This window comes from Podarcis melisellensis (genome assembly GCF_964234715.1).
Source record: "Podarcis melisellensis genome assembly, chromosome: 6".
NCBI lineage: Eukaryota > Metazoa > Chordata > Lepidosauria > Squamata > Lacertidae > Podarcis > Podarcis melisellensis.
Window position 1 is genome coordinate 96877438 of NC_138538.1, and position 11922 is coordinate 96889359.

Consider the following 11922-nt stretch of genomic DNA (forward strand, 5'->3'; position numbering starts at 1 on the left):
GCGGCGGGACGAGACACCGGAAGCGCCTTCCTCGCACGGCTCCTCCCCCTCCCTTCTCTAAGCTCATTGGATGCTGGCGGAGTTGCCTGTCACTGCTCCCCACCAACCAAGCGAGGAACCAACCGTCAGTCACCAACCGTATAACCGTCCCTCTCATTGGCCCGATTCGAGCGGGCGGAGGAGGCAGTTGAGCCCCAACTGTGGGATTGGCCGGGCGAGCCGAGGAGGCGCCGCGATGGCGACCAGGAGCGTGGTCTTCGTCACCGGCAATGCCAAGAAGCTGGAGGAGGTGGGAGAAGCGGCGGGAGGGGGTGCTGGAAACGCTTCCAGGCGCAGGTGGTTTAACCGCCGCCGCCATTGCTCTCCGGCCTGAGGGAGAGAGAGCGCCGTCAGCCCGGCGGAGCCCCGAGGGCTATCGAGTGGGGGGGGGGGCTCCAGCCAGTGTGTCGAGGCGCCCTGGTCTGCCTTGAAGGGTGGTCGGGGTGCCGCGGGCAGCCCTCCTCTTTCCCTCCTCGGATGCCCCCTCAGGTCTCTGCCTCCGCGGGCGAAGGCGCCTCTGGGGCCGGCCGGCGGGGGGGGGGGGCTGGGTGCCAGGCGCCGAGGCAGCCCTCAGAAAGGCAGCTTGGCAAGTGTGGGCGATGTTCTCCATTCCTAAAGAAGAGCTCCGCCCCAGACACCCGAGGGGGTCGCCCGCTCCCCCACTGCCGGGGCCTCCTCTTTCCAGCCCCCACGAGGCGGGGTGAGGAAGCACCTCTCTTTGGAGCGGGGGGGGGGGTCGGCGGCGCAGAGACCAGGCCTGTGGCAGCTGCGGTCCAGAGGAGGAGGCTGAGGGAACACTTTATAAGGGACTCTGAAAGGTTGAAACCCTCTGATCTAAGCCAACCCCTGAAATGCGGGAATCTTTCATCCAATGTGGGGCTTAATGTGAGATTAACTCCTGTGTGTGTGTTCGAGAGAGGGAGGAGAAAGGCAGAGCTATTGAGACACGCATTGTGGTGTGTGAGATGAATATATTAATTAGGACATTGTGTGTTGGGGAGGCTGTTTTTCCTTACTGGTGTATACCCGGTCCTGAGCCCTCTCCAATTGTGGAAGAGGGGAGATTTGATATAAAGGCAACACTATTTGGAAATATAAGATGACAAAAGGTAAATTTCCTGCAACACAATTGCTGTCTGGAGTGAGGCCTTGTCAGCATGTAACACCCTCTTCAGAGTTCTGCACTGGTTGCTTATCTCTGACGTTCAAGCATATAAAGCCATTAACAAATTGGGACTAATTTACCTGAGTTTACCTATGAGATTGCTATACCTCACCTGTGCCCACTCAACCACTTCAAAAGGCGGAATTGGCACTGCTACAGGTGCCACATAAGACCTTTTCTGCATTGAGAAGAACTCATTTGTTCAATGTGGCAGTGCCTACACTTTGGAGCTCCTTGCCTGTTGAGATCAAGTAGGTCAGGCATGTCCAGAGTCTGTTTTGGGGGCCTAATCTGACCCACCGGTCAATTTAATCTGGCCCCCGTGGCAGTATATGTCCTGGGGTAAAATCCTAAAAGAAAAGCTTTGGGGTAAAATTGTAAAAAAAGCTCAGTGTCTTTAGTTGACCCATACTCATGTTCACTTCATCAAATCTGGCCTTCTTTGAAAGTAGGTGCTTTCGCTGTACAGTGGTACCTCGGGTTACATACACTTCAGGTTACATACGCTTCAGGTTACAGACTCCGCTAACCCCGAAATGGTACCTTAAGTTAAGAATTTTGCTTCAGGATGAGAACAGAAATTGTGCTCCGGCGGCGCGGCAGCAACGGGAGACCCCATTAGCTAAAGTGGTGCTTCAGGTTAAGAACGGACCTCCAGAATGAATTAAGTACTTAACCCGAAGTACCACTGTACTCTTTTCAGTGCTTACTGAAAACATTCCTGTTTAGAGAAGCCTGCCAATATGCTTAGAAAGTTGAGGTGATTTCAATCAGTTTTAGTAATTTAACTTTTGTATGTTTTAAAATACAGTTTCATTCCCCCCCTTGATTTTACTGTTTTAAACCACTTTGAGGGTTTTATTTTACATATTATGAAACTAATAAATAAAATAAATAAATCTCCAAAGAGGAGGTACAGACCATAGAAAATAAAAGAATGGACTTCTGCTGTTTATGAATGCTATTACTGGCCAGACTAGCAGTGTGATAGGCTGCCTGTATCTGGGGAAATAACACAACTATTCCATTGAGTTAAAAAAAAAAGTTGTGGGTTTTTTATTTTTTAAAAATGTTTATCAGTTTATTTTTTAGAATACAGTTTCAAAACAATCAACAAGATGCCACAAATCAATCGAAGGAAAACAAAAAATCATAACTGTAACCGTGACACTGAGTGAATTGGGTTTTCGAATGGTGGGGACCTGAACGAGGGCGGGAATGAGAGGGGGTGTATTGTTTATGGAGTTGAGCAGCTGCCATGTAAAAAGTGAGTAAACAAAGCATAGCTGTTTAACAGCATACAGTGGTGCCCCGCAAGACGAATGCCTCGCAAGACGAAAAACCCGCAAGACGAAAGGGTTTTTCGGTTTTTGCGACGCTTCGCTAGACGATTTTCCCTATGGGCTTGCATCGCCAGGACCTCTTCCGAAGGCGGGTGGGGGGCAAAAGTCTTTGTCCCCCTGCCTGCCTTCCCCGGGGGCTTTTAAATCGCCCCGGGACAGCTGAGAATTCCTCCGCTGTTCCGGGGCGATTTTAAAATGCTGGCGGGCGGCAGCGAAGCCTTCGCTGCCGCCCGCCAGCATTTTAAGATCGCCCCGGACAGCGGAAAAGTCTCCGCTGTCCCGGGAAGGCAGGCGGGGGGGAAGCAAAGACTTTCGCCCCCGCCAGCCTTCAGAAGAGGTCGGGGGACAGACTGTCCCCAGACCTGGTCTGAAGGCGGTTCGGTTTCCATAGGAACGCATTAATTGATTTTTAATGCATTCCTATGGGAAACCGTGCTTCGCAAGACGAAAAATTCGCAAGATGAAAAGACTTGCGAAACGAATTAATTTCGTCTTGCGAGGCACCACTGTATGTCCATTGTGGAAGCAGCCTTACATCAGTATTGTATTGGAGTCTGATTACTGTGCTCTTCATCTTTGCAGGTGATTCAGATCCTAGGTGACTCCTTTCCATACAGGCTGGTTGCAAAGAAAATAGACTGTAAGTTCATACCTCACTACATCTTTGTGTACTTTTTGAGTGTTCCTGCAATATGCTAACTGCAACCTTTTCATTTTACAGTGCCTGAGTACCAAGGGGAACCTGATGACATTTCTATCCAGAAGTGCCAGGAAGCAGCTAAGCAGGTCCTTTCCCCCCCTTCTAGATCTCTAGTTCTGAAAGCTTTTTGGGCAATATTGCACAAATCTAAGGCCAGAAAAAACTTGAAATTATTACAATCTTCCTGCCTTTCAGAGAGTATTCTGTTCCCATTAACATTATTCAGTGCCATCTCACTGATTGTACAGTGGCCAACCTGGGTTTGTCATGAGAAGTATATTCAATGGAGTTCTGTAAGCCATTATGAGTCGTTAAAGAGAGTGCTTGTTTGCATCCAATGCATCTAGTTTCAGTAGCCAGACATTTTTAAGTGTGTGTTCAAAATGTACCATCTCTAAATTTGCCACACACAACACTTTCTGAAATAAATGCATATTATGCTCATCTTCAGGACATGGGTGGCGCTGTGAATTAAACCACAGAGCCTAGGACTTGCCAATCAGGAGGTCGGTGGTTCGAATCCCCACGATGGGGTGAGCTCCCATTGCTCGGTCCCTGCTCCTGCCAACCTAGCAGTTCGAAAGCACGTCAGAGTGCAAGTAGATAAATAGGTACCGCTCCGGCGGGAAGGTAAACGGCGTTTCCATGTGCTGCTCTGGTTCGCCAGAAGCTGCTTAGTCATGCTGGCCACATGACCTGGAAGCTGTACGCCGGCTCCCTCGGCCAATAAAGCGAGATGAGTGCCGCAACTCCAGAGTTGGTCACGACTAGACCTAATGGTCAGGGGTCCCTTTATGCTCATCTTACCCGTACTGTCTGTTCTTTGTGCTGAATTCTGATTGTATGCTCTGCAGAAAGACCTAATCGCTTAGAGTTTATAAAATGCTATGTATATCAGTTGTATTATATAATTCATTAACTGAATAAAGGATACACAAAGCAATGTATGGCTAGGAATATAATAATTATTCTGTTATCAAATCAGTGTGGTCTAGTTGTAAGCCTGTCTGCTGAAAGTGTCCAACTAGATACCTTGAATGGGAACTTTAAAGGCTGGTTGGGTTTCTGAGTTTCCTCAGTCCTTTGGTGCTTGTGTTCAGCATCCAGAAATAAAGGAATATGAAATGTCTTGTAATTTGGCTGTTGTGGTTAGTAGTCACCAACAGACCTGTTCTCAGTTAGGATCTAAAACCAGTTTGTGCTGATTAACATTGCAACATCCTGTGTTGATGAATTCTACATTTTTAAATTTCAAAATGCACTTATATGCTTCCTGTTTTCTATTCTTTTTCTAAAAATATTATTAGTGTTCTGTTGGTTGTAGCATGTAGCCTGATCTCATTTTTTTGCACACATTTGGACTGAAATAAATGATTTTGACTGAATTTCCATATCTGTTGCTCTTCCACACAAAACTGGAATACTCTCTTCCACTGTAGATTTAGAAAGTCAGTCAAAAAGCTCTTGTTGCATGCGCTGAAGGCTTGGCTCTCTGGATTGGGCTCATTAAACTGATATATTCAGAGAACTTTCTCTTGTTGCCCCAGTATGTCCTTCCTTTCTTGACAGTATGCATACATAGTAAGATTTACGGAACATGTTATTTGAACCTTATTAAATTTGGGCAAGTTGCGGTTAGTCATTTTGGAGAGATTCTCTTAGAGTTCTTCATACTGGATAGAGGCAGCAGAAGAGAATGCAAAGATCATATTCACACACAAAAAATACTGTATGCAAGTCCCAGGATGAACAGAATTTCCAGTTCAGATTACTTCTTAATAATCTGAGTTGAAAGGGACCCCAAGGGGTCCCCCGCAATGCAGGAATGATTAATTATGAAAGTCAACTTACTTGTTCTTCAATCACATTTGTATTGAAGCCTTTTTACAAGGATTTCTGAATTGCATAAATGTCCTACTCTGCAGGGAAACAAGGAAAGCCGGTATCAGCAACAAACCGATACCGAGCTCTATATCATAGCAGCAACTACATCTTGGCTATTGCTTCCAACTGCTCTGGAAGGGTAATCTTCAATTAATGGGGTCCAGCACATTACAGGAGCCTCTTACTGCAACAGAGCAGGGGAGCCTGTGGTCTTACAGGGGCTTCTATAATGGAGCCCTCAGAGTCCAAGGATGGCAGTGCCACATTACCAGGCCAGGAAGGCACTGCCCCCCCCAGCTTGCTTAGTGGAAACACTTCTGCATCTGCCCTCATATGCCCTTCCTTTCTACTTCAGAGTCCTCAACCTTATCCCCTGAAGAAGGTGAATCTCAGAGTCCCTAACACAGTGGGGATGTTGCTTATTTCCATGTAGCAGCTGCATAGTTAGGTCTTTTGCAATAAATTTGCCTATTATTATTATTATTATTATTATTATTATTATTATTATTTATTAGATATTTATAAGTTCTCTGGGAAGATGATTTATGTTTACTTTAGGATACAAAGCCCCTTTACAATATTGGGGGAGAACTCTGCTGTCTAATTAATTAAATTGTCACTGTATTCTCACCAACAGATCCAGGGACCAGTTATTGTCGAAGATACTTGTTTGTGTTTCAAAGCCCTTGGAGGACTCCCAGGGCCGTATATGTAAGTAAGAGTTAAGGCTTTTATTCAGAGTATAGTTGATAAATGGAAAATGTCTAAAAGTGTTTAACAATATTCTTTGAATCCATTGACACATGGATTAGATTGGTCACCCAAATAACTCCTATCAGCCCCAGGAAGCATGGGCAATGGTCAGGGGTGATGGGAGTTGTAATCAAACAACATCTGGAAAGCACCATGTTGGCTACTCCTGTGTAACAGCTTTCATTGACTTTATCTGGCATAGCAAATACAATGGTACCTCTACTTACGAATGCAATCCGTTTCGGGGTGCCATTCGCACCCCGAAAAGTCCATAAGTAGAGTGCTGCTATTGTGCATCCGCATATCCTTGCACAGTGGGGACGAGGTTTCTGGGCAAGAGTTGATTATGATGAGGGTTTGCCAAACATGCCTTCCTCTTAGCTCGTTTCTCCCTTTCGTCCTGAGTTTGTGCTGCTTCAAAGTCCATGAATCCAGAGCGTCCCTTATATTTCAGTAAGAACTTGGATGGCAAATTTATAGCCTGATTGGTTTTCTTTTTCTTCCTGCTTGGTGGGGCCAAAAAGCACCCCAAGCAAGAACAAACTGATAATAGGAGGGGTAAGCAGTGCCTTTAACCTCTTTGGCTGTACTAGTGTTTACTTATACTGTAGATCACAAGTCCATTTAGCACAATTCACAAAGAATTGAAATGAATAGAAGCAATGGAAATTACAGTAATCTATGCCCTGGTAGCCTCTTTAATGGGCTGCTGCAATGTGTTGTGTATGGGACTGATGTTGAAGACTTCTAGAAACTTCAGTTGTTACAAAATAAATTATTTTAAATTGTATGTCACTCTGGGAATCTTGAACTGAGCCTATACAGTGATCAAATCAGAGTTGGCTAACCTGTGGGACAACATAAACCCTTTTTTCTCAGAGGCCACCTTCTGCCTTTTTTGTCTTTGCTTCTCAGTATCACATTGGGGTGAGAAATTTGTGGCATCCAGGTGTCATTGGACTTCAACTCCCATCAGCCCCAGACAGCAAAGTAGTTGAGGCCAACAATTAGTCACTTTGGTTTAAATAAATAATTGAAATGTTTTTTGAAAATAAAGCATTTAGGTTTCCATGCTTATCAAATACTATTTCACTGTTTCTTTTATTTATGTGAAATAATGAAGATTATTTGAACCTGAATTTTCATTTCAGAAAATGGTTCCTAGAGAAGCTGAAACCAGAAGGTAATTTGGTATTTCATCCTACTTCCTTCTGTGATGAGGCACCTCTCCTGAAATTTTCTGTTTTTTTCTGCAATGTATAGTGATGCTCTGTAGTGACCAGACGTATTGCTAGCAACCTAGCTCACTTTCCATAGCAGTCTGGCCCTGCCATCAGTCCCATACCTGGCTTTCCATTCTTAAGCAGTCATGGTTTTCTTTTCCTGTAGAATTTACCTTGGCATACAGTTCCAGAATTCAAGCCAGGGATTGTAATGTGTTTCTTCCTGAAACAAGTGGGTAGGAGTCAAATAATTCAGCTAAGCATGTTAATGGTAAACAACTGACCATGGTTAACAGGACCTTAAATGCTGATGAAGGTACCCCCTTTCTTAAAAAAAAAGGAAAAGCTGCTTGAAGAGGGGGCAGCAAGGATCAGAGGGGTGTTTAACCCTTTCCTTGTCTGCTCTTTCTGGCTGCATACACACTGTACATTTAAAGCACAGTAGTGCCCCCCCCCCAAAGAAAAGAATCCTGGGAGCTGTTGTTTAGTCCTTACAGGGCTACAGCTTCCAGCAACCTTAGCATTGGTATAGTAGTGTGTAAAAGACCATGTCAGTCTTACAGAATAATAACACTGAAAACAATACCTTTGGCCACCAAGGCAGCAATATGTGCTGAGATGGGTGCAGAACTGTTGAATCCCAAAGAGCAGCCTGCCTTCCTACAGTAGGAAAGTGCACAGTTCTCATAGTAACGATAGGATTCATGGGATGTGCATGGGACACTTGTTCATGCTCCAAATGTGTATGTTTTCTTGGTTTCTACGTAAGTATCTGCTTGTTGGGCAACACTTTCCCCAGAAGAAATTATCTGACATTCCTTTTTCTTTGGCCTAGGGCTGTACAAACTGTTAGCAGGATTTGAAGATAAATCTGCTTATGCTCTCTGCACCTTTGCCTATAGCACTGGAAATCCAGATGACCCAGTGAAGCTGTTCAAAGGCCAGACTCAGGTGTGTATAAGAGGTTTTGCTACAGTGATGGTTTTGGATTAATGATGGAGCAGGGTGGACCCAAGCTCTGAGCAAACTAGGTTTTGCCAGTATAACAGTAGTAATACTTTCCATGGCTGGTTCAAGTGCATCACATATAATTATTTCAGAGATTTGTTAAAGTACCATATTTGCTCGAATCTAATATGCACCCTATTGGCCAAATTAGGCACCCTAATTCAAAGTTGCATTACATTTGAGTAAACAGGCTCGCACACGTGAACACTCTCCTCCAAGCCCCATCCCTGGGCGGCAGTACCGCTCAGTATGGGCCTATCCAGCTCTAGCCCCGTCCCGTATCAGAGGGCTGGGGGGTGGGGAGGCATCCAAGCTCTGTTCCAGCAAGGACTGGAAGGCAGTAAACAGCATCCTCCAAGCCCTCAAGGGCTGGGTTGAGAAGGGGGGGAAGGAGGATGGTGACCGCTCAGCGCACGCCTGCCAAGCAAGATTAACCAAGCACCGTCTCCCATCAGCAACGAGGGCTGAGGGAGGAGGGTGTCCAAGCTCTGTTCTAGCGAGACTGGAAGACTGTTTAGTTAGGCTTTCCATATGCTGGATTTCCAGGGGTATAATCTCTGTGTGTGTGATTTTTAGGATTTGCATAAATGTTTGGGGTCCAGCTCACACCCTCCTTGGTGCCCTCAAACCACCTGCAAAGCTGCCCAAGGAAGCAAGAAGGGGAAAGGGCACACAGGGTGGGGGTGGCAGAGTGGGGCTGTGAATTGCCCTTTTCCATAGCCACTCCTGCCTCCCCCTCTTCTTTCTCCTCACAATTACCCATCATGTGTTGGGGAAGAAGTGAGTGGGGAGGCTGGATGCCAAGGCACCTCTCTCCGTCTCACACTCTTTTTGTTCCTCCTTTCACTCTCACACACTTTGAATTTTTCCACTCCTTGGCTACTTTCCCATCTTTGGGTCCCATCCCCTGGGTAAGAGACTGTTGTGGATCTCTTCCTCTGTGCCCCCCACCTTTCTATTGAAAATTCTCTTCTATTCCCCCCCCCCATAAGGCAGAGAAGGTTTCACTTGCTTCCCTTTATCTCCCTCTCTCTAAACTTGCATCCTCATCCAAGGGAGGCAGTGGAAAGGCATCCCTCGGCATTGTGTTGTGCATTGCAGTTAATGGGTTAGGAATTAGATCAGAACCAGCTGCTTCCTCCCACCCCCCCAAAAGAGGTAGCGCTGGTGACCTGGATTACAATGCCGCATCCTCCTGGTTTGCAACTGGCAGTGCCAGGCTGACAAATCAGGGCCCAAGACAGCTCTGTCACTGTTCCGTTTTGGAATGTTGATGCAGAGGGTGGACCAACAGGGAGCAGAGAAAAATGTGTGTGTGCTTGTATGGTGTGTTGTTTTTTTTTTTAAAAAAAAACCAGCTCCCTCTGCTGGCACAAGCTCTGAGAGGGGCGGGTGGAGGAGGAGGAGCAGGAGAAGCCAAAGACAGCTCAGGCAGCAGGCGGTCGGGAAGGAGAGGGGTGTGTAGTCCAGGTGGAGCCTCTCTCTCCCTTGCTTGGCTGGCTGAAACTCAGTGCACTTTTTGTGCATAAACATTCGCCAGCAAATACTTTTTTGGGTTTCAAGGTTCTGAAAATTGAAGTGCGCATTAAATTTGATGGTGCATTAGACTTAAGTAAATATGGTAGGCTAGTAGAAGGACAGGTCTTGCTGAAGTAGAATCAAAATGGCTTCTGCTTTAGAATTTTTTGAGAGTATTGACAAGCATGTGGATGGGATGATTTGATAAAACATTATTTACTTGGACTTTCAAAGAACCTTTAACAAATTCCTTCACCCAAATGGTCCTGAGCAAGCTTTGCATTGATGGAATATGTGCTGGCAGTGATGGAGTAGGAAAGGCATCTTGGGATCATAGTAGATAACTAGATGAAAACATTGACCCAGTGTATGGAACCTGTGAAAAAGACAAATTTCATGTTGGGGGTTATTTAGAAAGGGATCAAAAAGAAAGCTGCCAGTTGTAAAATGTTTGTATAAATCCATGAACGGGGGAAACTAGCTGCTAAAAGAAAGAAAAAGTACCTTTTCTTTGATGCTGTCCAGCTCTTCCTCCATGTTTCTGAAGCACCGTCAGGATTCTCAACAGTTGGAGCCTGGCTTATACATCACTAATTTTTATGCCGGGCACTGAATGGGAATCGAGTTCTTAAAAAACCCTCTTACTTATAGGGACATATAGTTGACCCAAGGGGACCTAGAGACTTCGGATGGGATCCATGCTTCCAGCCAGAAGGTTATGATAAGACGTAAGTTGCTACTTGTCTCTTTGTTATGTAAAATATTCAAAATGGGTTCATAGAGCTCTATAGCTTTTAAAATGTATATGTGGGAAGGGAATTTGTTTGTTTGTTTTTCTTTTATTATGTATTTTGTATTCTCATTTTGTACTTTTCTGTTGTAAACTGTTCTGCGATCTTCAGATGAAGGGAGGTATACACATTTTAATAATACAGTGGTACCTCGGATTAAGTACTTAATTCGTTCTGGAGGTCTGTTCTTAACCTGAAACTGTTCTTAACCTGAAGCACCACTTTAGCTAATGGAGCCTCCTGCTGCCGCTGCGCCGCTGGAGCACAATTTCTGTTCTCAGCAAAGTTCTTAACCCGAGGTAATATTTCTGGGTTAGCAGAGTCTGTAACCCGAAGAGTATGTAACCCGAGGTACCACTGTGTACTCTGGTTAGTTTGTACATTGTAGTTCTACAGAATATGCAGTTTATTTCTCAAGGAAATCATAATTCTGCCCTGAAATCTTTGTGGACAAAGTAAGCCTGTTAACTTATGTAGTGAGGATTGTGTCTAAAATGAAAATCATGTATAGTCAAAACACATTGGGTGCAATGATGGATGGGATTGCCCAAGTCTTTTTCCCTAGATGCCCACCCTTTATTTATTTATTTATTTATTTATTTAGCCAAACAAACAAATCTGAATGTGCCCAAGTTAAATGTGTGTAAGTTATAGGCTTACTGTATAGTTACTGTCAGGGGGAGTCTAGTGGAAATTACAGTAGTTTGACAGCAGTGAAATTCCAAGATCTCCATTGAGAGCCAACATGGTGTCCTCCAGATGGCATGAACTGCAGTTCCCATAATCTCTTAACCATTGGCTATTCTGGTTAGTGCTCATGTGATCTGGCTGCCTTGGGTAAGGGAAGTGCTGCATGCCTAATATAATTCTTCCTAATTCAGGAGTGTGTGTTTTAGGCTGGGAGGTGTGCAAATTTAAAGTAATAAAAAAAACTGCTACATAATTGGTGGACTATTACAGTTTATCTTGATAATGTTCCATTTTCTGTCCTTAGCTATGCAGAATTACCCAAGTCAGTGAAGAACTCAATCTCTCATCGTTACAAAGCCCTGAAAGAACTGTCTACCTATTTCTCTCAAGAGCACAACTTGACAGAGGTCACATCTTGTCCCAGTTAGCCTGCCTGGGTCTATGAGATCCTGTGGCTTTTGTACAGAAAATTGTATTTGAAGTTGGAGATCGACGTTTACTCGCCTGCAAAGATCATGTCCAATAATTTTAATTTTCTTTAAAGACCTGTGTTTCCAGCTTTCTTGCTTGTGGAATAATTATTTCCAAAAGGCAGCATGTCAAATATGTGTTGAAGGATTTAGATTTTCACTAGAAGCACCAGAAGAATTCAAGATACACTAGCATACAGGAATGAAGATGCAAGAATAAGCATTAACTGTTCAAGTACCAGGAAAATAAACACTGGATTGATGTGCTTTGTTATCAAGATAGGCCCTTGAATTTCCAAGGCAAACCAACAATGGAGCAGGAGCAGATTTTGAAAAGA

The 11922-nt window shown here is 44.7% G+C and overlaps 1 protein-coding gene across 1 annotated transcript; it reads left to right on the forward strand.

Annotated features, from left to right (window-relative positions):
- The first annotated feature begins 55 nt into the window (after nt 1-55).
- Nucleotides 56-11671, forward strand: ITPA (inosine triphosphatase). The gene is made up of 8 exons (XM_081915183.1): nt 56-289; nt 3130-3187; nt 3269-3333; nt 5769-5842; nt 7036-7067; nt 7943-8058; nt 10285-10361; nt 11419-11671. Exons 1-8 carry the CDS (start codon nt 71-73, stop codon nt 11540-11542), a joined length of 765 nt encoding a protein of 254 aa, XP_081771309.1. The 5' UTR covers nt 56-70; the 3' UTR covers nt 11543-11671.
- The last annotated feature ends 251 nt before the right edge of the window (nt 11672-11922 follow it).